The 27,557-nt window shown below is 44.7% G+C and overlaps 1 protein-coding gene across 1 annotated transcript in view; it reads right to left on the bottom strand.

Annotated features, from left to right (window-relative positions):
• The window catches only part of camsap1b (calmodulin regulated spectrin-associated protein 1b), a 28,518-nt gene extending 1,881 nt beyond the window's left edge, over positions 1-26,637 (bottom strand). The window contains exons 1-18 of the mRNA XM_078285092.1: positions 26,348-26,637; positions 24,559-24,725; positions 19,162-19,424; positions 12,735-12,896; positions 11,478-11,558; positions 11,079-11,111; positions 8,131-8,272; positions 7,671-7,810; positions 7,251-7,347; positions 6,483-6,639; positions 5,689-5,774; positions 5,422-5,506; positions 2,700-5,022; positions 2,355-2,491; positions 2,016-2,242; positions 776-878; positions 469-581; positions 18-136 (exon numbers count right to left, since the gene is read on the bottom strand). Of these exons, the coding sequence (XP_078141218.1) occupies positions 18-136; positions 469-581; positions 776-878; positions 2,016-2,242; positions 2,355-2,491; positions 2,700-5,022; positions 5,422-5,506; positions 5,689-5,774; positions 6,483-6,639; positions 7,251-7,347; positions 7,671-7,810; positions 8,131-8,272; positions 11,079-11,111; positions 11,478-11,558; positions 12,735-12,896; positions 19,162-19,424; positions 24,559-24,724 (4,434 nt within the window). The 5' untranslated portion in view covers position 24,725; positions 26,348-26,637. The remainder of the gene's footprint in view (positions 1-17; positions 137-468; positions 582-775; positions 879-2,015; positions 2,243-2,354; positions 2,492-2,699; positions 5,023-5,421; positions 5,507-5,688; positions 5,775-6,482; positions 6,640-7,250; positions 7,348-7,670; positions 7,811-8,130; positions 8,273-11,078; positions 11,112-11,477; positions 11,559-12,734; positions 12,897-19,161; positions 19,425-24,558; positions 24,726-26,347) is intronic.
• Positions 26,638-27,557: the final 920 nt, after the last annotated feature.

Here is a 27,557-nt window from a genome sequence, read left to right as displayed (position 1 = left end):
TGAGGCAAAGAACTGACCTCTAGGATCTGGTTCTTCTGCGGCTCGTTGACCTTGCCAGCCAGGCAGCAGTGGGAGATGGCATTGTGGATGATTGGCTTGTTGGACTTGGCGCTGGGTTCCTTGAACAGCTTAGGACCTAAAGGAGAAAAGCCAATTCAGCCATACTAAATTAAGTATTATGTAACATATAATCAGGGAGTGAAATTAACACCAGCCAACAGCCAAACGCTGGAAAATTTGGCTGCAGCTCACAAGTTTTACCAGCCACTCTGGCAGAAAACTAGCCATTGTTTTAAAGTTCTTTTGTATTCTGAAATTATATTTGTCTGGTAAAACAGTGAAAGTAACTGGCTATGTTCTTTGGCCTGCAAGCAATGCATTCTAGGGTAATGATGAAAACAGGCTTAACAAGGCTGAGTATAGCTGAAAATAAGAAATAAGATAATAGAATAAAATCTGTGCACTGACCAGTGTATTCAGCCATGGAAGTGATGGAAGATGCGGTGGAGCCGTTGTCCCAGTCTCTCTCTGCAGTTCGACTGGTGTTACGACTTCCTGGAAACGACTCCACAGAGTCACAGCTGGAAAACACAACGACACGAGGTCTTGGCTCAGCAAATATGACGAGGACAGGAGACAGTCTTTGTACACAGAAAATGAAAAAATAAATACTGCCACACCAAAACATTAACAAATGCACAAATTCTTGGAAGCACACTCACAAGGTTAAAAAACAAATACACACACATACACACACACACAGTGAGTGACTTACCGTTGGGAGCCAGCTCCTCCAGAGTTGACGCTGTCAGCCTCGTTGGTGGCAGCGGAGGCCAGGGACAGACTGGAGCCTGACTGGGCATTGCTCAGGTTGTCAGCTACATAAAGCGGAGAAGATCAATTAATACCTTTTATAAAAATGTTATGATCCTCCTCAGTTCACCAGGGTTTTTCCTGCATAGACAATTCCAATTTTCTGTGCCGCACTGATGAAAATATGCCCACTGTCAGCAAAAATGTGTAAATATCTAATTACAACGGCTGTATTGTGAACGGTAAAACTCCTTCAGTGTTGCAATAATAACATGCATTGGTGATAGCAATCCAGAGGGGCGCTGTAGCTGACTAGTTGCATTGCAGAGACAGAGAAAAACATCAAGCTTGTGTGTATGACATTAGCAGTATTGAAATTGTGAATGTCTCCGAATGTCTACTACAATAACAATCCAACATTTGTCTCAGTACGAAGTGTGAGCCAAGGTGTGCCAATCTTCTTGTATTTTATGCCTTCATCTGTATTTTATTTGGATGGTAAGTAGTAAATATGACTGTTGCTCATTTTCTGAGATTGCCAGGATTAATAATTGTAGGCATTGTAATAATTTCAGTAAAAACAGAATAGTTATTTGGATTGAACAGACAGGCGATGCACCAAAAGCTCACTCCCTTCACGTAATATTCTAATGCTGAACTCACATCTGGCCCAGTCAGTTAAGTGTATGGACAACTGCTTGACCTGCAACAACTGGTTTTTGTGTAGGACTTGCCCACACAGACAATGTGGGTCAAAGAATAAGAGGAGACAACAAGTAAAGGCATAAAATCACATTACAAGCATTTTCCAAGCCCTTGTGTGTTATGTAGCAGGGACCTGATTGTAATTGTTACAATTAAGCTACAATTTTTTGAACAAATAATGAACACAACAAAAGGACCATCTTTTAAATTAATTACAATTTAAAATTAAATAAAAATATCAATCCCCATTATTGGTATTCATTATTGTTATCATTATTCGAGTGAAAATATGCTGTATAGTCACTACAACCAAAAAAATAAAAATGCCCCTCAGTGAAACGACAGTCAGCCAATAAGCCCCATAGCTCAGTGGGAAAAACTCTGTTGCCTTGGCAACTCAATGGAGTGCACCGTGTTGAGGCACGTAAAGAGGAATGGAGCTTCAGCTCACTGTCAAACAGATGATATAACTGAACGACTCGGATGCGTAATCTTACGTGTGGAAGAAGAGCACTTGGAGAAATTGTCGCTGGAGGACTCCTCTCTGAATACAGTCTTGGGTCTCTGTTTCTGCTTGGGCTTGGGGGTCTTGGGGGTCTTGGGCTTCACCAGGCCTTGCTCCTCAAACATCTCCTGCTGCTTCCTCCGCAGGTACTCCTGCTTGATCAGCTCCCGCCGTGTCTTCTCATCCTCTTTACGCATGCGGTCCTCCTCGGCCTTACGTCTGGCAATGAAAAAGAAACACTTGGGTGTCAACAGCTGTGATGTTGTCAGGTGTACAACTGTGTGAAACTCTGATCTGAATCATGATGTGAAGCGTGGAGAAAATTAGTTACCTGGCTTCGTCTCGTTTGAGCTCTGAATCTGCTTCTAGCTGCTGTTTGCGGAGCCGAGCCTCCTCAGCTTTCTTCTGCTGCTTCAGCAGGAATGCCGCTCTCTTCTTAGCCAGCTCATCCTCCGCCTTCTGCTCATCCTAGAACATGAGAAAAACAGAGGTACAGAATTCTTCTCTTTTCATGTATTTTACTACTATTTACTGAACAGTGTAAGGGAATTACTCGACATGGGACCACTGCAATTTATAAAAATTATACTTCAATCCATCAACCACATTCCACACAACCTACCAAAACCTATCAATACTACAGTAATTCAATCTTCATTTTCATCCAAGGTGTTACCTTGAAGAAGAAGCCCATGACAGACTTCTGCTCTCCATCGCCCCCTTCTGTGGTGCTGTCCTGGACACTCTCCTCTCCCTTCAGGTCTGACAGATCCACCTCGATCAGGTGGGATTTGTTACGCTGCACCTCCTCCGACGGCACATTCTCTTTCCCTGAACCGTCTGAGGAATTGAGCTCAGACTCTCTCAGGGTACTGGACAGGCACTCATCAAAGGACACTTCTGGGGCAGCCACAGCCGCCGGGTCCACTCGGGTCGGTAGGCGTATGTTAGCCTCGTCGTGAAGCCGGAAAGTGGCGCTCCGAACGTGGCCGGAGCCTGGCTTGTCGATTGTCTCTCCTGCTATGGGGTTTCTGGGGCTAGGGGTGTCGGGCTGCTCGGCCCTGGGGGACCTGCCCCCAGCTAACTGCCTCGGGTGGGGTAGCGTCTCCATCCCACTCTGGGTGGGGGTGAGGGCCCTGGAGCCCTGCCGACTCTGCTCCTTGGCTATCTTTAGCTCTGAAGGTTTGGATCTGGAGCCTCGGGCTGAGGTCAGCTTGGGGGGTTTCCTGGTTGGGGCGGTGGCTGCAGCGGAAAGGGGCTCCACAAAGTGAATGGCTGCCCGAACCTTACAGTCATTGGTCTTGTCGCTGGTGGGAGGAGGAGGTGGGGTTCCACCAGGGGGGGACTGTACATTCTGTTTCATTAACGTCTCCTGCTGGAGCGACAGCTGCATCATCTGTTGCTGGATGCTGCCAATGGCATCGTTCAACAGCTCGATGGAGCGGTTGCACTCATTGAGGTCCAGCTCTTCGTCTAGACAGAAGCTTCCACTGTTGCCCTTCTTGTCCGTCTCTAAGGCACCTGGCGGGGCGGCCGCCTCCACCTCTTTGTCCCCCCTCAGGGCGTCAACACACAAGTCATCTTTAGATGCTGTTCCTTTCTCACCGTTGAGCTCGTCTTTGGAGTAGTCGGCCTTGAGCGGGTTGGGCAGTGTGTCACTCTTGCCGCCACCCTTCTTGACAATGTGCAGGAAGGCAGCCTTGCCCAGCTTCTGCCTCTGACGAGCCGACAGCACTTCCATCTTCTTCTTCTGGTGCTCGATGGCCCGTCGCTTCTCCTCCAGCTGCATGTGGAGCTGGACAAGCTCTGAAGCTAGCACATTAGCACCACCACTACCGTCGCCTGTACGACTGCCCCCTCCCAAGGGTGAGGAGGGGCTCTGGTCCCGTTTGAGCCTCCAGGAGGAGGCTAGGGGCCCACTGCACTCTGAGCCGTCCGGGGTGGTCCTCTGGGAGCTGGAGGCACTGGAGCGTAGGTCATGGTTGCTGCCGAAACGCTGCTGGTGGGCTTTGCGCTCGGCGAAGGAGGTCATCCGTATGCTGCCACTGGCCATGCTGCTGGCCTGGGAGTGGGTGCTGAGGCAGGGGCTGGAGCGCCCACTGCCACCATTCATGTCTTTGTCTTTGTCTTTGTCTTTGTCCTCGTGCTCTTTCACATTCATGTCCTCCTGGAGTTTGGCCGATTCTTCTTCCTCATCGTCCTCATCAAAGGTTTTCCTGGGCCAGTTGGTGTCCTTAGTGGTGAGGGCCTCATCCAAATCCTCTTCCTCCTCATCCACCTCCTCCAGCTCAGGCTCCAGGCCCTGGCCAGGCTTTGGTTCCTCAGAGTCTGAGTGCAGGTAGAAACCCCCGGCTGGCTCTCTGGACGAGGGGTCCACACTGCTGGTGACGACGGGCCTGAATGTCTCCTGGCCCTGGGGAGACTCAGTCGACAAGTCAAACTCCTCGCTGGAAGGGGTAAAGGTCCGGTTCAGGCTGGAGGGGGCTTTCCTACGAACAGCTGCCGCAGGACCATCTCCTCGGCGTAGAGAGCCCCTCCCTGAGGACCGGGGCACCTCTCCACACTCTTCCTCCTTATTTAGGCATACAGACTTCTCTTTGGCCGGTTTGAGCACGGCAGGCATCAGTGGTTCTAGGTAAAAGCTATCCGGTGCAGGTTTGGACTCAGTGGAAGGTTTGGGTCCGACCGCGGCAGCTGCCTGCGTCCCGTCAACCCGTTTGGGGATGGCGGAAGCATCAGTCCTGGTGACTGCCACTACAGTTTCTTCCTCATCCTCCATGTTGACATTGCCCAGGAGGCTATGGCCGTTGACTCTGCGTGTGGCGGCCTGTGGAGGTTGGTGGCCGGAGGTCTGGTGCTTGGGTGTGACATTGACTACGTTGGAGGCCAGGCTGTCCTTGCTTATGGAGCGGGCCAGACTCACACTGTCGCCAGAAGCCATGTCGGCGTCGCTGTCTGTGGCTGCGTGGAACATGTAGGGGTTCAGTGTAGACATCGGTCTGCAGAGAGAGAGCATGGAGAAATCCTCATCAGTTATGTCAGAACAATATAGACAGAGTTCCAACACATTTTCCATTTCAAAATTCAGTCCTTTAGTCCTTAATTTCTAGAATGGATGTTTGCTGATAGTGGCAGGGCAACATTACTGTTTGTAGGCCATATCATGTCCATGCCCACAAATGGATAGAAATAGTGGACTTAAACTTGGGAGAATTTCCATCAATTGTATTTATAACTATTTAAAGCTCGTTTTTATTACTTAAAGCAAAGCTCTCTGTTCTTCTCAACTTCACAGAACTATGGATGGAGTGCTACTAGAAAGAGTCCTACAACAGGTTAGCACACACATCTCTTTTCGAAAATGTAATTTGTCTAGTTAATGTACAATATCTAGGTACCTCTGCCTCTTGTCGGGCCAAGCGACGACAGAGCCTCGGGGTTGTCCCTCCATCTGAGTCAGGGAGTTGGAACGGTTTCTTAGACCTAACCAGAAACACAAACCAGATACCAATCAGGAAGCATAAAACACAAATATCAAAAAACAGCTTATTATTAAACAGTTGGACACGACTATACTGACAAATGAACCTGAACTTAAGTCTTCTGCCAACACACATGAACTGTGTGAAGCTTGTTTTAGAAAGTGGCTGAACTGTTGTCATTACCTGCACCATCCTCTCCTTGCTGCTTTTGTTGCCTCTGTCTCAGGGGCAGGAGTGGGTGGGAAGGGCTGAATGATGGACCCCCTTTACTGAAAACCACAAAGAACTGAAATCAGTTAGGTGTTTTAATACCACACCTTAAGTGATATTACACTGTACACTGTGTAATAAGACTTCCAATAGCAAGTCTTCTAGCAGGTGCAATCAGGATTGCCATCCAAAACACTATTAGGAGAATAGATTGGCCAACACTTTTGACTGGAACTGGCCAATTCACGGATTAATTAAAACCAATAGAAAGTTAGCTTTTGCTCCACACACCAGCTCAAGTTGTAACATTATCTTTCAACACAGACACAGTAAAAGCCATATAATTCAACAGACAAGCAAGCAGCATGATAACATCCAACCGACTCTTGCCTACCACTGTTCATTACTTATCAGAGTAACAGGTCTCATGTAATCCCTTCAGCTAGCTAGCCTAATCTTTCACCCTTCCACACAGGCACTCATATTGCACTCATATTGCACGCACAGGCAAACAGGCAATGCAAGAGTCAGCCTGACTTTGTGCATATCATTGTTAAATTTAGTGAAGGAGAAGACAAAGGGTTAAAAGTGGAGGGCACATGAGAATGAGACGGCAAATAAGGTGATTCGCTGCATTGAGAACAAATTCAGAACACTTCTGAAGCCAAACACTGCTGCATATCTACCCATCCTTAGAAGATGGCTAACTGGTAGAGAAACAGGAGCATGGTGTGATGGAATGAGAAGGAAAGTGAGAGGAGACTTACAGGGGGTCAGAGTCTTCGGGGTGCAGGAAGTACCTGTTACAGACTTCAGGGCTGCTCTGGCTTTCAGCAACACCAGGGCTGACCAGGAAGCTGCGCTTGGTGGCGTTGGAGATGGGCACTGATGGGCGGGCACTCTTGGGCTGAGCCATGGCTCGAGCTGGGAGAGGGAAGGGGAAGAGGTGTGGATCAAAATTACAAGGGCCAACTGAGGGTGTTTGTCAACAGAAAAGTAGAATCTGGGACGCTGGCTGGAATTAAATTTTCATTTTGACAGGAAGGTTGACCCAAAAAAGTGGCTGGCATTTTAAATGCAAATTTGCATCATGTAGAGATGAACCTTTTACTCCAAAATCTTACAGGGTTTATACCTAAATTAACGCTTAACAACCAGCCATGAAGAAAAATGTCAGTTTCTTAGTTAATTTAATACTTCAGTAAAATACTACTTCATGCATTTCTCTGTAGCCACAGAGTCAGTTAGTTAATCCTTAGTTAATCCACCTTGAGGGACTGGTACAGATGGACACGGACAAAAATAGTTATGCTTATCATCCATTAGATTGCTATTGTGTAAAAACCTTACAATTCCAATTTGGGGATTTTTCATGTTTTGCTTGAATTGAAGTTTCATGACCCTGAAACCAAGGATGCCGTTTCATAATATTTCGTAAAACAGTAAAAAAATAAATAAATGCTTGGTCATCAGTTGTTTAGCGATTTGAGACAGTATTGATATGAAGAGCATAACATTCACACTGTGATGCCTACCATCTTTAAACTCTTGGAGATCTCTGGGCTGGACAAACTCTGGCTTGACAGTCTCAAACCACCAGAAGAGCTCAGCGATGAACACCATCACATTGTGCTGCAAAGGGAGCACAGCCAACATTTCAGAAACACTTGGATGCAGTTTCCTGATCATCATAAAACTTGAAAAATAACAAAAATGCCACCAAGGATGCCCATTCTGTTAAACTGTGCTGTAATACCAGGTAGGTCAAGAATTAACACCAACCAAATTTAAGTCCGATTCTAAACATCAGGTTAGCAGGTAAAATAGTGAGAGTTGAAGGTGAATGTTGGTATTTAGCAGCCACTGTGAGTGGAGGATGACAAAGTTGGCTTCTTGCACTACATGTTATGTTTAAATAGTACTGTAACTGCTTATCAAAATGGCAGTAATTCTACCTTGAGCACAAGCGGCGAGTACAGCATGTCCTCTGTGGTCAGGTAGAAGCTCTTATTCAGATACTCGTTGGCAAACTCTTTGAGCAGCTGGATGTTGTACAGGCTGTCGGCGATGGAGGTCACCTCCTTCAGGCAGATATCTGCTCAGAGAGGCACAGGGAGGGTCAGCTCGGGACACAACTGCATGACCTGCTGGCTATAAATGTCACAGTGGACTGGGACAGCGAGCCATGTACAACCGACCAGAATAGCATCGCACATGGATATCACATTCAACACGTTAGGGAAAAAGGTCTTGTGCTCTTTACAGAAAATAATTTTGAAGGGAACTGATAATTGCTGAAATTTAGCTGAGTATTAAGTGACTGAGTGTGAGTGAGTGAATGTGAGTGTGAGTGTGAGTGTGAGCGTGAGTGTGAGTGTGAGCGTGAGTGTGTGTGTGTATGCAAGCACAGCATACCCTCTAGCTTCATGAGGTCTGGGCAGTAGTAGTGGACCACGGTGAGCAGCGCAGTGCCGTCACACACATCCCTCATCAGGTCCTCCAGCAGTGGGAAGAAGGGCAGTTGTCGGCCCGAGGCGTGCTCCCGGCGATACCGCACCTAACCACCAGGGGGAGAGGGGGAGGCTCTAATGAGCAGAAGAGCCACGGCAAAAACCACCACCACCAAAGGACTACTACCAGAAGTGTTGCATTAGAAAACATCCCAGATGCAATGACTAGTGTCACAAATATAGATCTCTTTTGTACTGAGATTCATGTCTGACCTAGTCAGTTATCCATGGATGTTTCCACTTCAGTTAACAACGTTCTACTCTCCTTATTTAAAGTCACAATGAAATGAAAAATGACTTTTTCACCTTGTTAGCCAATAGCCCATGGCAAAATATACACCTATTTAAATAAATGTCAAAAAATTTACAAAAAAATATATTTTTCCTTTTAGTTTTATATCAAAATTCCATTTACTTTCTGGAAAAAAGCGCATTGTTTTTTTAACATTCCCACTCCTACCATCAAATAAATCAGCCTTTCTCTCTCTAACTGATATCCCATTGGTTTACACTTTTGAATGATCACTCTGTTATGCCCCGCCCCAGTATCCTGTTTCAACAGGAAAAACATGAAATTAAGGAAGCAAGATGCTCTCAAAATGCCGTTTCATTGTGACTTTAAGCCCAAGGTTCTCCCCAGGAGTTTGAGACAAAAACAGTGTCATATTGAAGTCAGATAATACTCCTCTTGAACTGATAAATTGCAGATTGACTGAGTGCAGATTTCATGAGATGGTACCGCTGAACAACAAGGTGTTGTGGCATCATGGTTACACAGTTCAGGAAGAGGAGAACCCTGAAGACCCGGTTAACTGGGTGGAGATGGAAGTGTGAATATTGGAGCAGTGACATGAAGAACACAGAATGGACCGTCAGCCACCCTCAGGCCTCAGTGGGAATGCTGTGTCACCGGCCAGTGGAGCAGCCCAGTCAAACCAGGCAACGAGGACAAGCTGACTGGGAGAGACACTGGGGAATCACTGGCCCACTTCTGGGAACCGGGTGTGTGGTTGGTACAGAAACTCACGCACCCCAGTTATATTACTGATGGATACATACATCTATACAGCTGGTAGGGATGGGCATCATTTCACAGATTACACGACTCACTTGATCAAATTGATTAATCTACACAATTTACACAGTTATATAGGCTGTTGCGTGTACACTCATCTGCCTGCACTGCAGCTAAAAAAGGAGAGGACATACAGGCCAACAATCTGGAGCAACATAAATGTAAAGTGAACAGGAGGCCAAATTAGGCCCTCGGTAGATAAATGTGTCACTGTGTGAAGCCCAACAGGCTTCTGCTATCTGCCAACCTTAACTGCTTCTGCATCACTTTTAGCCAAATACCTTTTTTCTGGGATCACCACTCACTATGTAATGGCTAATCATTCTGACATTTCTGATTTTTGCTCTCTTACTTATCCATTAACCTTTAGCGTGTCTTGTTTTGTTGATGTTTGTTTGCTGGCTTGTTTAGTCTATTTTGCTGTGTTATCTTGAGTTATGAATGTGTGTTTGTTATGAGCGCACTGCAGCAAATTCCAAGCAACTGTCTAGTTGATGCGGCAATAAAGTAAAGTAAGTAAGTACTATCTGTGGCAATAAGAGAAAAAAAAAGAAGGAATTAAGCGGAACAATTGGGAAATACAGACTGAATTAGCCTTGCACCAATTTGGAGAAAGGTGGAAGAAAGAATTAGCGTTGTGAGCCATGTGATCATAAAGGTGATGATAGTACGAGACGTGAGTAATTTGCAAGATCATATGGATCAAAAGACTTAGAATTAGGGATGAATCCAAAAAGTAAGGAATTAACAAAACTTTATTAACAGCCCAATAACCTATTAAAAAATAAGGAGATCAAAGCTTGATTTTAAACACTTGTTTGGAGTACTCAAAAGACTGATTAATGATGCCCATCCCTAGTGCAGCTATCAACCTAGCTTAAACCAGGTCTGGTGCAACTATGTTAAGACTAAGCATGAGATTGAAATAGCCTACAAACAGCACAACACAGCTACACAGCTGTAAGATAGTGGCCTAAATCACTGAGAAGCTTACAGCATTTATTTCAGGCCATTCCACAAAAGTAGTCCAATTCTACTGAGGTAACTCCCATCAGGGGTTGTAGGTGAAACTAACAGCCAAACTTCAAGCAGCTCTACTGCAAGCTCTACTTCTACATAAGGGAGTCTTCTCCTCTCTAAAAAGGTGGCTTTGGAGAAGGAGCAGCGTACCGCTTCGGAGAGCTCCTCTGGCTCCAGCATGCAGTGGGCCAGCTCGTGCATGACGTCAGGCTGACAGACACACACACAGAGCAGAGATACTGTCAGAGGAGACCGTGGGCACAGAGGAGAGAGTGTGAGAGGAGAAGAGAGACCAGAGGAGGGATGACACAGCAGATCAGTGAGAGGAGGTGGCCAGGGATGGGATTGCAAAAACAAAAGGAGAGGTGGAGGCATGGATTTTCTCTCATTCTCACTGGCAAGCAAATGCCTCGCACTCACACACGCACGAACGCACGCACAGCGAATCCACATGGCCTACTTGAGCTTGAAATGAGAGAAAACATTGCGTACAAAAAAGGAATATCTTTGACCAAATATACAAAAGTCAGAAGAACTTTACACCACAGTGTGACATTTTTGCCACAAGGAAAAAAAAAGATAAGCAAAAAAAACAAAAACCGGCAGCTTTCTCCCCCTTGCTGACACACTGGCTACAAGCAGCAAAGAATGAGCTTGAATGAGCCATGGTGGAGTGCGCGCGCACATCGACACAGAACTATGCGTGCAAGGGGGAGAGGGGGAAGAGAATGGGGTATGGGGACTACCATCCAACTTACAGGGACTAGTTTCCAATACCATTTGGAGGGAGACTATCCAGTTTGCAGGGATAAGAGAGGGGGGAGGGAGGGACAGATAAGGAACAGGAGCAGAAAGGTCAATAGGTCAGAGGTCACAGACAGAGGATCGGATATGCTTCCGGGTTAAAGAGAGAAAAAGAGAGAGCAGGGTCAGAACAACTCCAAAATGCCATTTGGGAGAAACATTCCTTGTCAAAACTGCAGACCGTGCCGTTGTCTTGCACCCAGTTTTCTCTAAAAAATGTTTTCAACAAAAGGAGTTACTTCTAAAATTGGCCAGAAGCTAGAAATGTTGAGCTGCAGGCTGCAACATTTGTCCGTTCTGGCGCTGGCCTTGTAGTTTCTCGAACTGAAGATGCTGTGCGCCTCTAGCCTTACCTTCTGGTGGCTGGGGGACTCCAGCGGGTGCTGCTTCACTTTGTGCTCCCTTTCTGTAATCTCCCTCATCTTCATGTTCACCTGCAGAAGAAGTTATGACATATTCACAGTCAGCACTTTTCAACATAAATGGTTCCAGGTAGAGCTGAACAATTATTTAAAAAACAATTTGAAATCGCAATATGAACTTCTGCAATTTCCAAATCAGAGGCTGCAGTTAATGGCTTAAGAGGGAGTTGTGTCCAGCGTGGATTTCTGAACAAGGTGTTTTAGTGCTGCAAGTAATCTTTGGTCCATGAATCAAGTACAATATTGGTGAAAACCATTCATCATACTCAAACTCAATAAATCCTGCACACTGACATCTATTTTTTTTTTAACAAAATCACTTTTCTTTAAACAATTTTAAAGTTCTAAAAAATTCATGACGAGAAAAAATAATTGCAATATTCTGTCAAATAATCGTAGTAAGATTTTTTGTCAATATCTTTCAGCCCTTGTTCCAGGGTCATTTCTTGTACAAAGTTCAATGTGGAGAAGAACACCCTGAGGGGAAAGTCAACCATCCAGTCTAGTGTTTTGCTCTCCTTATCCTCAGCTATACATGTCAGTCCAGAGTAAGTATGGAGCAGTAAGCATCTGTTCAACCAGAGGGGCCCTGGTTCAATCCCCAGTGTGGCCATACCTGTCGCAATATCCTGCAGCAAGACACTTAACCCGTATCTGCTCCAGGGGCGCCAAAAGAGAAATCCCTCCTTGTAAATTAATAAAATATATAGGACACACTTTCTCCCTTGTCCCAGACAGCGAGGGTGTGTTGTGGGACATCATGATGATTAAAGGACACACTACGTCAGGGCTTTCGGCGCCTCAGGCTTGCAGCCCGTTGAAAGACGAGTGTAATATGAGCCTGCATGTTACTGACTCATGTGCGTCCGTGGATGTGTGTGTGTATGTGTGTGTATGTAATAGATCAGCACTCCACTATCTGTTGGCCTGTCTCTGAGCATCAGTGACATAGAGGCTGCAGGAAAACAAGTGGGCCACTGTAGCCTGCCATGTCAATGTGCAACACATTATTCATCTGACATTATGTTGAGCGAGGAGATGAGTGGCAGCCCATGTACACAGAGGGCAAAACGGCTACAAGCAGTGCATGATGTGTGAAACTTTATTATAGTTTATTATTATTATTTTTATGTGCTGCTGTGTTTCTCCTTGTATCTACGCTGCACATGTCCAGGTGTGTGTTTAGACCTTGTTGATCCAGAAGACCATGGCGTCCTCCAGGTCAAAGGGCAGCTCCTTGGAGGCACTGAAGGTGGAGAAGCGCTTGACAGAGGCCACCACCTTCTCAATGCTGATCATCTCAACTGTGTAGGCCATCATCAGAGCATCGATCATGGGCATGTGAGCACTCTGGGTGGGGGAGAGAGGGAAACAGAGAGGACAGTTCAGTTTCGCTGGGATTTTTCCAGCTTCCAACCCAATGAAGGCAAAAGCTGGAGGCAAGTAAACTCAGATTGTAATCTAATGCGTAGAAATCCAAATAACAAAAAACTAAAAGAATGATCTAGCATCATCAAGGTTCATCTTTCCTGCATTATTCCAGCCAAGCCAAACAGTCCAACTTTTGGGATTTACCAGGTACTGTGGCCTGTGAACAAAGAAGCTAGTTTGCTTCCATCAAACTACACAACAAAAATGAACCACAGAGGGGCGTGTCTGATTCAGAGCTACAATGGAACAATCCTGAGGGTACAAAACAATTGTGCAGCTTTAAATAACCTCCCATGGCTTTATCTAAACTTAAACTCCTCATCCAGCACATTGGGAGTCTGATCTCACACTAGTTTAGGCCCACTCTCTACATCCTAATCCCATCAAGAGGCGCAGCAGGGGATCCCCACTCCAAGTGGCCTCACACCTGATGCGTAGCAGGCAAAATATTCCTCCTCGATACCCATGGTGGGAATTAACACCAGCCAAATGCTAGTGAATCTTTGTCCCTGCCTGGCAAGTTTGTTTGCTCTACTATCCACTTTTGCAGGTAACCAACCATCATTTGGAAGTCCTATTCTATGCTATTGAATTTACATCTACACTACCATGACACTGAACATACACTGGCTTACACCTAGTCCACACCATCACACCCAATAATGTAGTATATGACTTGTCTCCAAACAGAGCCAAGTTGAATTTAAAGTCTGCATGATAAAACGTGCATCTGATACCAAATTACAGCTTTAATGGCTGTAAAGAGTGCAAGAAGAGATGATAGTTTAGTCAAGTTTTATTTACATCAACAAATGTAGATGGTGCTGTTTCAGTCTATGCTTTGTGTGACATGCTAGCCAAATCCAATTGGCGATGGGAAGTGCACAGAGATTAGGCTCGTTAACATAGCTAATGAGAGCTATTCAGAGATTTCCCCGCAGCAAAGACCTACAACATGGACTCAGATAATGACACAGGGAAAAAACAACTCAAGTGAAATAGGCAGACAAGCCAAGACTTCAACATATGAAAAAGGGAGGAAAGGATGAAGACTGTGCATACAGGAAGCTAGAGGTTGTTCAAGTTCTACTGGGCCATTAGAGTGATTCATTCACGCAGTAGTAATTATTTTGCAGGGTTCCAGAGTGCAACCATTTGGTCGCATTTTGAAACTCTTTGCCCCAGTAATACCATAGAGTAATGTTTCGTGTTTTCAAAAGCCATTATGCAAAGTAAGAAACTGTTAGGGGTAAATGATCATGTTGGGTTATCTTGCATTAATAATAATCTAAATAATGACTTAGAAAAACATTTTAAAAGCGTCATAAGAGTTAATATGAAGAGATTTGTTGAAGATTTGTCAAAAAACATTTCCTGAAACTAATGCTGTATTCAAGTGAGGTCAGAAATATCTTCATTATGGGTTTGAGCACACATGAATGATCCAAAAAATAGCTAATATGACAGATTTGCTGAGATGTGACATTTAGGGCCAGACAGCATGGAAATCATATCAACAACTGATGGTAAAAGTCATTTATTATGCTATTGTTTGCCTTTCCATGTAAATAATTAGTACTAAACAATTAGGCCCATATGCCTTTCGGCTGATATAACATCAATTAGTCTATCATTTTGATTTAGTATTTCTAAATATGTGCATATTGACCTGCTGATTTATAATACAGAAAGTAATGCAGTATGGAGTATTACAGCCCTATTTCAGAGGTCAGTGTTGTCAGACAGGACAGTGCATTGATCCCAAATCTAACACCGCCAATTACTCAGTTGGCCCATTGCCTACTTTGCTTCCCCACACAAATGCAGAGATTCTGCCTACCAGTAGCTCGTGTCAATTGATTTAGTTGTGTGTGAAATACGTTTTTCAGGCCTGCCATAACGCAGACCAACTCCACTTTGGTTGTCAGGCAAAGTCCTTATTGGCTTAAAAAAAACAAAACACTTCAAATCACGTCATGATATGAAGCCTTCAGCAATGACTAATGGTGAACCAAAATCTGGTAAGAAGAGGATGTGAATGGAGTTGCCTGGTATAGCCTACTTCATTACCTACTGTAGTACATTCTTTACATTTATCCAATTGATACAGCACAACACCACATTCTAGGCACAGCAATATTAATTTCACTGAGCAACATATTTCTCTAGACAACATATTAATTACTGCGTGTGGAGCAGTCTCCGAACTAAAATATCGTTGCCACAAAATTATCTGCTGGTGCAACCGACATTTTTACAACATTATCTGTTGCAAGCACCAGATAATTTGGTGGTTTTCACAGTGCCACAAGTGGAACAAGTTTACCCGGAGCCCTGTGCGGTCAGGGCCCATGAAGAGTGTGAGCAGACAAACAGTAGGTCAAAGGCAACAGGGCCTGCTATTCATTCCTTGGTTTCTTCCACGCCACACTCACGCTTAATCTGTAATGCATTTATGTTGCTTAAATCTATGTGCAGAGTTCTATGCAAGGATCATGTGGCTCAAACATACTGAGATGAAACTGATCAAACACAGTTACTGATGATAGTAATATGCACATATTATAACATAAAACTTTGATTGCAATTTTGATTCACTGATGAAATGTTTTCATGAACAGATATGGAACAAAAAAAACAAGGCAAAAACAATGTTCAGTTTACACATACATAACCGACACATGAACAGAATAAATCCAATAACTCTTGAGCCGCAACACAATGCATCGGCCACAGAATGATGCAGCACTGACAGAAATGACTGACTTTGAAATGACCAAACTTAAATCGGGCAGCAACATATTTAGCACATTAGGTGTGATCGAGTTGTGTGAATAAATTAACAATACAGCAAAGACAACAGCATGGCGTGCTGTTCGATCCTTCATTCCCCTCCAACACTCTCACACTGCCCTTCATCAGCCCGGCGTGGAACCCCACAGGGAGCAGGAGCTGCTGTTGCCCTGAGCTGTCTGTGCAGACATACACACACACACACACACACACACACACACACACACACACACACACACACACATTCACACACATGCAATCTAAGTGGACCCAAGAGGGTGGCTAGCATGTTGGGGTTTTACAAGCCCCAGCTGCTGCCCCAGCCAAAGTCAGACAGGAGGTGCAGAACTGTCTGCAGGTACTGGATCCGTCTCCCTTTCTCTCTTTCACACACACACACACACACACACAGTAGGAACATGGAGGTTGCCATGGAAACACCTCGCCAAGTCAGCAAACCAGGAGGGGGGTTTAATTCCAATAGTCTATCAGAGATAAGCATGCTCCTGCAAAGGATTTTTAACCCCTCTCCAGGCTTTGTGTCTGGCTGCTTGCACAGAGGCCTGCATGTGGATTATTTATTTGCCAGGCCGCTGTCAGGAACCAGACGCACATCCCTGACTAGGCAGCCTGCAGGGGAGGCTGCCTCAACACCATCGCCGGTTGCCATGGTAACAAAAGGGTAGGAAGATGGCTGGAAGCAAGTGAGCTGGCGTTCACTCTATCCTGTGTAAAGTGCTCTCTGTGAAATTGCGAGACATCGGATCTCATTGCCACGGAGGGGGTGGGGGGGCTGCTCTGCACTTTCAAACACACAGCCTACTTTATTCAATGGCTGTGACGTGGCAGTGTTGATTCAGGTAACAACCTGCAGGCTGTGGCTTACGTACTGAGGACGTTTTAGCCTGTTTGAAAGCTGATCTGTGAAAACATTACACACATTACACTCATATGACGATTACAGGAACAGTCAACAGAACCAAGCCTCCAGCTTCCTGCCGAAACAGAGAGACATGACCTTTCTATCAAAATATTCCCCATTTGCCTAAATATCAGAGCTAATGGGGCTGGATTAGAGACAGTCAAATTGAGCATATGATGACATCAAACGGGGCAAGAGGAGGATGTTCAAGTGCCAGACCGTTCTTTTTGCAAACACACTTTACACATGACCAAAATCTAGGCTAGAAAAATGCCTGTGACAACAAAATCCATTCCTAGTATTAGTATTAGTGGTAGGGTAACCCTCTTTACACGGATGCCCCTGAGTAGGGATGGGCCTCCTTTTGTAACTCGTTTTATTTTGCCACTTATTACTGACATTCTTTTGTCATTGGTTATACCCAGGTCCTCCGCTTCGTCCATCTGTGTGACCACTAGGCCACCCGGCTTCCCATGTGCGTGATGTAAAAAACTCTGCAACACAACTGATGGGATGGTGCCTTCAATGAGTTTAACAGTTACCATGGTGCTGGTGTCAGCAAAACACCAGCTTTAGTGTAAACCAAAAATCTGCCAGTTCAAAATGAGAACAGGTTTTAGGACTTGGCCAAGAAGTGAGAGCACGGAGCTTTCTGACCGCTCTGAAAGGGGTAGTCTATGGGGTGTCAGGAATGTCCTAAATTGCACCAGACTCACTTCTGTATAGCCCTAAATGCTCTATGTACAGACAGATGGAGACAAGGATAGGCGAAACAGTAGGTACCTGGAAAAACATCAAAGGTGTTCTTTGTAGAGTGAAAAATAAGCCTGGCCAAAAAGGTCAGGAGGCAGACTAAGACTTGCCACAGCACAATAACAAAGACACCACCAACTAGTGGTGTAATGGACCGTAGTTGATCCGTACGGATCCCCCCCCCCCACAGTTCGGCACGCATGTGAATTCCCTAAATCTCGATGCAGAGTTGCAGTGAAAAGATATAGACAAGACAGATGCGTGCTGTGTTTTACTCTGAAGCGCAATGATTGCGTTAGGGAAGAAAAAAAAAGGAAGAGTGACTGATTTAAAAGCCGTCGCTTTTGCCTCCATTGAGTGAAATCCCGTAGGCTATGACTTCGGGCATTTTCAGTGGTGTAACTGGGAAACTGGGCATGCTTGTCATCGTTGAAATAGATCACAAGATTGTGATGTTTATTGCAACTTCAGCAATATGCTGCCTTCCCTTCGACACACAGCTCCGCTCGGAGAAGCTCCAGTCTCTTTGCCTGTCTGTGGCATAGCCTTCAGTGCTGATAGGCTATTACTCGTGATGTGTAACCAATCAGATAGTGCTGTGGGCGGGACATTGAGCGAGACTACAGAGTGGTGACTGCAGACAGAGAGAGGCGGCTGCATCAGAGCCAAAGTAGCACATAATTAAATTAATTTAACCCTAACCCTTTTTTTTTTTTTTGCTGATCCGAAAAAATGATCCGATCCGTGATACGATCCGAACCGTGAGTTTTGTGATCTGTTGCACCCCTACCACCAACCCCATTCATAACCCTCTCTGGCTTGGCACGAACTGTCCTCAAGTGTCCTGCATGAGTAACAGTCAAATTACACCTCCTACTTTGAATAAAAAAACAATAAGGGTGCAGCCAAATGATCTGGAACCCGTTTCATTAAGTCAAGCTGCAACAACATGTCTAAATCTCCCTGACACGCAGTGTATGATGTGAAACTCAAGTAAACTGCATGTCTCTCCTCCCAAGGTTTCTACACGTTATACTAGCCAGGTCCACTAGATGAAAGCCATCCCAGTGTTCCAAAATGCTGCAGCACAGATGCCAAGGCTAGATAACAACGAACAATGGCCACTTTCACTGATTTCACTGTGGTGAGATAATATATCAGGAGCAGGAAGAGATCAGGATTGCCCAGGTTATGTGCCAGGTTGTTATTATATAGTTTCTGCCCTGGTTTCCTTCTCCACCTTTGACAGGCTATCTATTGAAGTTTCTAAAGGCCAATGTGCTGTTCTCTATAGAAATAGGCTATATTACATTTTGCAAAGCCTCTATGGCTGAGAGTCTGCTCTATGGCGACATCATGGGCTGCTTGGTCCTGATCTGTTGACCTGGTCTACCACCAACTTGGGCTACAATTCATTTTGTATAATGTTATTTCACAATTTTATTTTCCACATTTAACAATAGACTATTCACATATCAGATGCAAGACAAGAAATAATTTTGTTACATCACTGAGACTAAAAATCAGGATTAATAACTGATCAAGATATCTAGCAAAACAATCAGGATTATCATTTTAGCCATAATTATGCAGCCCTACCACCACAACCATGGTCCTGCACTATCCAATCCTGCAAATACAAGAAGGCGTGGCCCACCGCTTTCTATCCAGCCAACTACCAACCCATCTATCCGCACCCCTGATCCATCCACTCACCATTTTGATGGGCACACAGGCCAGGTCCCCCTCTGTGACGGGCGTATCATCACTCTCCACGACATAAATGCCCTTCCTAGACAGAGCCTGGATGACGGACAGGTGGGACTGAAGCGAAGCCGCCTGCTCCGTCTTGAGGATGAGGGCGCAGACGCGGCAGTAGAGCTCGCAGGACAGCAGCAGCCGGATGACAGGCGGCTTGATGTGCTCCTGTTCGTACTGGTCTGTGTAGAATGGGTCCCGCAAGTCCTCCGGGATGTGGTCTGGAATGGAGAGAGTGAAAGGTTAGGTGAACCGGGTGGAATTGCCATGTGCTGTGAAGAAGGCTGTGCGTGAGTTAAGCTTTCATACTGCGACCTGGATTGATCTCAGAAAAATGGGCTGGTCAGAGGAAAAGATTACAATATGTGCTGAGCGGCAAAGGGGGAAACAAGGCTGCTTGGACATGAACAGCAAGCACCTTGATAAACCTAGATCCATGTAAAATACCGCTAATCTGAACATTTGATCCCCACCTCCAGACATGTTGAAAGAGCCGTTTACCAGCAAAATCTGACCCCGATGTCTCTGAACAGCTTCTTAAAAGGCCATGATACCCGCCTTCTCCAGTGTCAAGCTAAAGGAATGCAACAAAGCGCCGCGCTTGCCATGTATTAATATTTGTTCTATGAAGGCCTCAGTTTACTTGAGTAAATACGCCCATCTATGATTAGATGCCACAGCTCCTAGTCTCAAGAGTACACTGGGAAACGGAGACAGTGGCCTAAGCCAATTCTTCGGTGAGAGCAGGCTTCTCAGGTGACACAGTGGGCCTGCCAGCACTAACTTAACAATACTGGAGCCACAAGGAAAAGAAAACAATGACCTATACAGGAGATTCTGTTGCTTTGGATGTGAAGTCACTCGCAAAACCAGAAACCACAGCCATATAAGGGCACGGGACAAAGCACTTGACTCACAAACCAAATTCGTACTGCGCCATATAAAAAAAAAAAATAAAAAAAAAACTCACACACAAACTTAAAATAGGTCTTAAATGATGCACACACACTCCCTTCAAAAAAACACTTTCTCCAAAAAGGTGTGGTGATAGAAATAACCCTGTTCCATTACTGACATCTGTTTTGAACTATGACCGAGCTCCAGTAAGACAGTATAAGCCACCATGTGTGTGTGTGTTGTATTCTTAGTGTCTGCTCTGACTGATGGGATAAAGGGAACCACTCGTCAGCAATCCCCCATCCGCGCAAACAGGAAGACAGGCAGGCAGGCAGGCAGGGCTCTTCTTCAACTGGTGCCCGACAACTCTATATGGTACACAGATGATAATCCACCAAGCACAAAGGTTGTACTGCAAACGCGAGGCGGCAACAAACCTGGCCTTGCGGAATACGTAAGATAACATCATGGCAGCAAAGAATAGGAAAGCATAAAACCATTACCTAGCAGAGAGAGATTAATTTAGAGCAATGTCAGTAGGTGCTGATGTTTGGAACGCATCAATCCTGTGTACTGTATTCCGCGGTATCAATCCTGTATACTGTATTACACATGCATCACGACAACACAAGCCAAACAGATACACAGACTGCCGCCGTACGCACACAAATACGCCTGTCATTGTGCAACAGCACAGTCAAGCAGTCTTTCCTGGAGAGCTGTGTTGGAGTATATTAACGCATTAGAACAGCGGGACTGATTGTGGGTGAAAACAAAGGCGTCTGGCCCGGGCGGGTCTTCACGTTTGACTTCCCTGCGGAGACACTGATGCCGTGTGGCAGCTGCCCCCCCTCACCCCCTTCTCGCTCCCTACCACCAGGAGCCAGGCTGAAAAATCTACTAACTGGGAAGGGGTGGAGCATGGGGATAAGGTCTGGCAGCGAGAACCGTTATATTCTATTGCCAGAACAGAGCGGATTCAGTGATCCATTCGGTTAGCGTCCACACCAGGCTCGGCACAAGCAGGACAGGGCAGGGCAGACCCTGCAATCTGCCTGCAACCATGACGGGTGCCCACTCTCGCCGACTCTGTATCTGGCCGTCTGGCTGGCTGTCGCTCAGGTTGGGAGCAGCTGCGCCACGTGCAGAGGGCACTAGGACAGGAGTGCACACACACAAACGCAGACACGCACGATTAAACACTTAATACAGAATCCACACTGATGAACGCACACCAGAGGCACCTGAATCCCCCGCAACCCCCGCATCACATGATGGTTGCATTTATTTATAATGTCAAGTCAGTGGGGTTGTTTACACGACACTGCTTGTGTCTGTCACTCATTGCAGGAGTCGAGCAAACAACTGCGCGGCATTACCACTGTACTAGACACCATATGAGCCATAGGGTGAAAAGCAAACAGGCCTAATATATTCAGTTCCCATGAGGGGAAGATGATTGCTGCTGCACCTGGGAGTAGCCCCCCTCTCGATTGCCAAAGCTTTGGGGCTACCGTATGCTTTCGATTTAACTGAACAGCATCTCCGCCCCAGTTCATCTGCGGTGCATTGTTTCTGTCTGTACCGAGATATTCTTATGCTCCATCTTTCCGTCTGCTTTGTTAGCCAGGGCCTGTGATGACAGACAGCGAGGACATTCCTCAGAGTGAGACGAAAACAGACAACGTTTCTTGTCAGTCGTCACTGCATAACGCCAATTAGACTTGCCCAGCCTTGGCATGAGCTCTGGAACCATATGAGCCTAAGTAATACACAGGAGAGCAGGGGGTTTCAGAGCAAAATGCTGGGTAAAAAACATGGGACGATGGCTTTCCATCCTTAACCTGGATAACCATTAAAACACTGAACTTACTGTCTTTTGTTCACTATGCATGTTTCAGTGGAATTGGGAAATCTGTGTAATGACTGCAGATGCAGTAAGGGACAGCAGCATACAAAGGAAAGGTTATCTGAGCCTCTGCAATAATGATGGATGATATGATCAGAGCACTACACTGATGCAATAGACATGCAAAATAGTAAATGGTGAGCCTTCTGCATCAGCTAGCCGAGGCTTACACTAAGCTGCTATGATAAGAGATACCCAGTGGCAAATCAAAAGGTAAATAGGACCCATGCAATAACACAATAGCAGTATGCTGTGATGTTATTCTCAAACCCGTTTCAGCCGATGATGATGGTGAAACACCTGCCAGCCAATCAGGATGTTCTCCCTTGCCATGATTCTGTGTTTAGAAGTTAAAAATTTATTACGAGTGCAAGGGCTCTCAGTGAAAAATTAGGCCAGTAGTCTCACACGTGATAGGTTTCTTCTCCTGGTAATATATTGGAATCTTCAAAGAGAGGCTGGACCACACTTCCTTCCAAAACAACAGAGCCCATAATAACTAGTAAAGTGTATCTAATTTACTCATGTGCTAAGCTAGTGTGCACATACAACACTGTATTGGCCTGGGATATGATCAAGACATAATGACTGGTCCATCTAAAATTCACCAGCCACTTTAATTATTTTACCAGCCAACTAGATTTTTACAATTGGAGCTCTAAACGATGGCTGGTGGCGTGCCTTAAGTGGCTACCAGACTAAACAAACTCACTAGCCACAGCCAAAATACACCCGTTTGACTGGTGGCTGGTTAATTTCCCTCTCTGGATATGACCAGTGAGGTTTTCAGCACACTCACTGGCTACAATAAAATAAGGAAAATGGGCTCAGTGTATCCACCAGACAACAGAAGATAAGCACTGACGGTCACTGCATGAGACAAGGAGCACTATAATATGACCAAATGGAAAATCTATATTTCTCCCTGAGCCTCTGATAAACCTAGGACTCTCGCAATGACCGTATGATAAACTGGTGTTGCTTTTATTTGATTGGGGTTATTTTGAAGGCTCATGTAGGCCTAAAGGCTATGGCAACCGAAAATTACGAAAAATATAAATAAATCATATTCCTTCTACCTACTCTGTTAAGGTTCACAGCAGAACAGACCATTAGGCCTATACCATATAATTGTTGGACTATGTTCAGTTTGTGGCCACCAATATATTACCGCTAACCACAATATTGTGTCACTTTCTCAACAAAATTCATAAAACGCTTTACAGTTGCAACCCTAGACAAGACAGTAAAATCTAGCCTACAGGGCCAATTACTAATGCTGACACCATCTTGATAGGGAGTGTGAATGGCTAGCACTGCAGAGCAGTATTTTCCATGTCCAGAGTACAGTGTAATAAATATAGCCTAATCCTCAACTACAGTCAGTCACTCAACCTGCTTTGGGTTCAATCTCACTGGCCACTACACAAGAATGGAAGGATCTGGTGAGTCAGTGGGGAAGACTTCAGTTGCCAAGTGTCATGGGGGAATTAGTGTTAGCTCAAGTGCACACACACACAAATAAATATTTCTTTCGCTTGGGCTCTTGCTGTCAATGTTTCGCCAGTAAAGCTCTGCACATTCTGCTGACCGTCAGTATGTCGACAAGAAGACCAAACGCATTATTCTGTCCAACAATAACATCTGAATTAACTATGAGGGTGTGAGGAACATATGCTGCGGATCCTCAAAAGTAAAGTACAGGTTCAGTGAAACTACTGGTGGTTACAAATGCACACTTCCTAAGTCTGTAATGCTAGAGGTATAAATATTACTTAAAGGATAAGGCTGGTGTTTTTTAATGCATTGCTTACCGTCGACAAATCCTATGTAAATAACAAAATCAGCAATGATTTTGTTTTGCCAGCAAATCTCGTCCATGTAGCCGGTGCCCAATGCAGCCATGTCCCAGCAGCCATAGAACTCCATTGTATTAAAAAAACGGTTAAAAACACGTCAAAGAGCCATGCCGTTGCTCTGGGCAACATATTTCATCATCGCGATGCACCGGGCCAGCCGACTTTTTCCTCAAACAACTTAATAAGCCAGCTGTAAACACTTTGCAATCTCAGGAAAGTAGTTCCGTAGCCCCGAAAATAGTCCCCGGTGTAATGAAGAATTTGTTCCCATTTGAATTTGATTTGGTAATAACTACAACAGTCTGACTTTTCGTGGTAACAGTTAGCGATTTTTAAAATGTAAACTATGTCTTTGTGAGCTGTATTTCAAGGTTTTTAGCTTACAATTGTAGCCAATTACTTCCGGGTTGACGGCTAAAAACGGTACGTGGGAAGTCAGAAAGTAACAGGAGTAGAGCAAACGTATTGTTGATTTTGTTATTTTCATAGGATTTGTTGACGGTAAGCAATGCATTAAAAAATACCGGCCTTATCCGGCCATACATCCCTAAAAAAGTACAGAGTGAAATATGAGTGGATCTTTGAGCTTGTAATTCCACTGTACTTTCCTGAACCAGTGAGCACCTGCAAAAATGAGGCCTGAGCTTAGTGTTTGTGTGTGCATGTCCGTGTTTGTGTGAAATAACTTACCAATGCCATAAGCTTTGGCAAACAGCCACCGTAGATTGGCATCTATTTTTGCTCTGGCAGAATCATACATCTCCAACGGTACAACTTCCATTGTGCCTTCTGCAACCCCAGCCAGATCCACTTTTCTCCTGGTACTGTCCCCACCAGCACACAAATCAACGTCCATCCTTAAAAAACAAAACAAAAAAGCATGATGTAACAGACATAATTATAATGGCTACGCCAGTTGCCTAAACATGCCAACTATGCATTTGACAAGTGGTAGCAAGAGAAAATCCTTAATGCTCTACCATCCTCAGCTAACTAATCTTAATGTGTTGGGTAAAGGAAGCAGCCAAATAGTTTACTAGGACATTAGGCATCTACAAGCTGCCAGAAGACCTGCAATTCTCCTTGGCACTTCCTGTGTGAGTGGCTGGATGCTCTATGGGAGTGATTCTTCTACAAGAAATTCCATCATTTGGTGCTTTGTTGATGGTGATGGAAAATGCTGTCTCGGGTGCTGCTCTCCTCCCTTGAGTGGTCATTTAGGCTGACATCTGGTAGCTGGGTCAGTATGAAAAGCAGCAGTCTGGAAGGAATGATCACTTCCATCATGACCAATGCTTTGCGATAAGATGAAGGTGATCACTACGCAACTTTGCATTAGGCTAACTGGTGTTAAACTCTCATACTACAGTATATGAGTGAACATAAAACAATCCTGCCCAGGTATATGCCCACCACACGATAACGACACCTCCAGGACCAATAAATGTGGGAAACAAGCACTCAGGCCTCTATGTACATTGTGGCATACAACACCCTGTACAGTACTAGTCCACCAGTTAAGAGCAAAAGATGTCTGATGCTGGACCATATAACATTTTCCCACTGTGCCAACAGATTACTGCATCGTTCCTTGAACAATTTTACTTGCAAAACACATTTATTTTCAGGAGAAGTATGGTGTTTAGCACTGTAATTTGACCATAGAATACCTCAATGTGGAATCTGATGGACTGTTGATGATGAAGCAGGCTGCTCACACCCTGTATCTGCAGTCAAGTCAATCAGATTTGTTTATTTTCACTTTCATCTCCAACCAGTGCATACATCAAATTCGGGGAGTATGCGCTTTCACTGACAATTGCCCCTCCAAGCTGATGCATTTTTCTCAGATTTCCACAATACCATAACCTTAGTAATTGTTCTCTGTGAGACATTAACAATAGTCTTTGTCACTGAACCTTTCTCAAAGACCTAGAGCCCAAATAGTGGGCAGCATGATGGACACGAACCGTGAAAGGATGCGGATACTGAGGAGATACATATGCATGCACCTGCTTTCAAGACGTTAGACATGTTATTCCAATTTGCTCCTGTGACTTGCTTAATTGCGACAGTTAACGTAGTTATTGTTAGATTACCTGTAGCACGCCGCCATTCCAATACCGTTACCATTGCGGTAGTTACGTTACCATTAATAGCGGAATGCTGGCTTGCTGGATAACCTGGCGCTAGCTAACAGTTAACTTTCAACAGTAACGTCAATAAAGTAATGTTATGATAACTAACCAGCGAGCTAGCATTAGCTAATGTAGACAGCTAGCTTAACGCTAGCTAAGCAGCCATGCATGCAATAGGAAACGTTAACCTGCTAATAGCAGCTAGCCGTTAGCTTGCTAGTGTGTACTATAACGTACATAGGGCCAGCACTGCATTCATCGGCCCCATGAATGTTATGCTGAACAATCAGCACATCGAAGTTACCTTGACGTTAGCTAGTTGGCTAGCCATTTAACGTTACCTTGAAAGGTGTGGTGTATTTCCAAGTCACCCTTCTGTTCCCTCGGGGTAAACAATTAACCAAAGACTCGCCTCGCTATACAATGGCCTGCTGTGTAAAAAATACACCAGCAGCAGCAACGCATCATAGCCAGCTAATGCTAGCAAGGAGGCGAGTCTCAACGGTCTCCTCCCAGCAACACAACCCAAATTGCGGCCTGTGTGACAACCGCTCCACGGCAGACTTCTTGCTAATACAAACGCCACGCAGAAAATGGCAGGCTCCCGACATAAAGCAAAGCAACGTCCAGAAGTTCTTCTGTTAAAAATCTATCTTTCTATACGGCGCCTCATGTTAGATCACAGATATTCGCATTTCTTTGAGGTTTGCAAGCAGCGACAACCTCAGTGTGTTCGCGCTCTGCCCATAGAAATCTAATTATCAGTCCCATCCGTCGTAAGGCAACGACTACGCCTGCGTGATTACCTTCCAGACAGACACTGCTAACAGTATGCCTACAAAGTGACATTTTTTAGCACGTATACTTTATTCATTACTAACGTTATATATTTTAGATGCCAGAACATGGACTCAGCTTCTGTCTTCCAAATAATCTTCTTACTTTCATTTTACTCCTGAATGTCTTAAAACACAAGATGCCGATCGTTGTAAACATTACTTTGGGAGGCTGACTGAAAAAGTAATGTGTATGTCTAATAGACTAGTCCATTCTGAAGTGGACTAGACTAGCCTCTTGAGTCAGTGTTAACTAATGCAAATATAGATAGTTTTTTTTGTTACGAAGCACGATTTATTAACAAGTCCTGTATGTTGCCCCTGTGACATTGACCAATAATGCCATCTAGCGGTAGAAGTGTGGTAGAAGAATTATGAATCTTTGAGTTATTTTGTACAGTAGTAGAGTAAACATACATTGCCCAATGTTATTTTCATGACCAGAGATTTTTTTTAATTCACATTTACACATAGTGAGAATCTCGGAGCATTGAGGACACTGGAAATACTGGAAAGAGGAAATACATTGATTACTGGAAAGAGTCGAGTGACTGTGTGAACATTTTCTATAGGAGCTTTTTTATAATGAACCAAGCATGGCCAATACTTTTGCTTCCTCAAAATCGCGATTTCAGATGGGATTTCTGTTTTTAAATGTTAATTTGTCAATGAGACAAACATCTTGATGAACAATTGTAAATTTTACCTGCATTTG

Source organism: Centroberyx gerrardi, chromosome 8, assembly GCF_048128805.1.
Source record: "Centroberyx gerrardi isolate f3 chromosome 8, fCenGer3.hap1.cur.20231027, whole genome shotgun sequence".
NCBI lineage: Eukaryota > Metazoa > Chordata > Actinopteri > Beryciformes > Berycidae > Centroberyx > Centroberyx gerrardi.
This window is presented reverse-complemented; position numbering and strand designations above follow the sequence as displayed.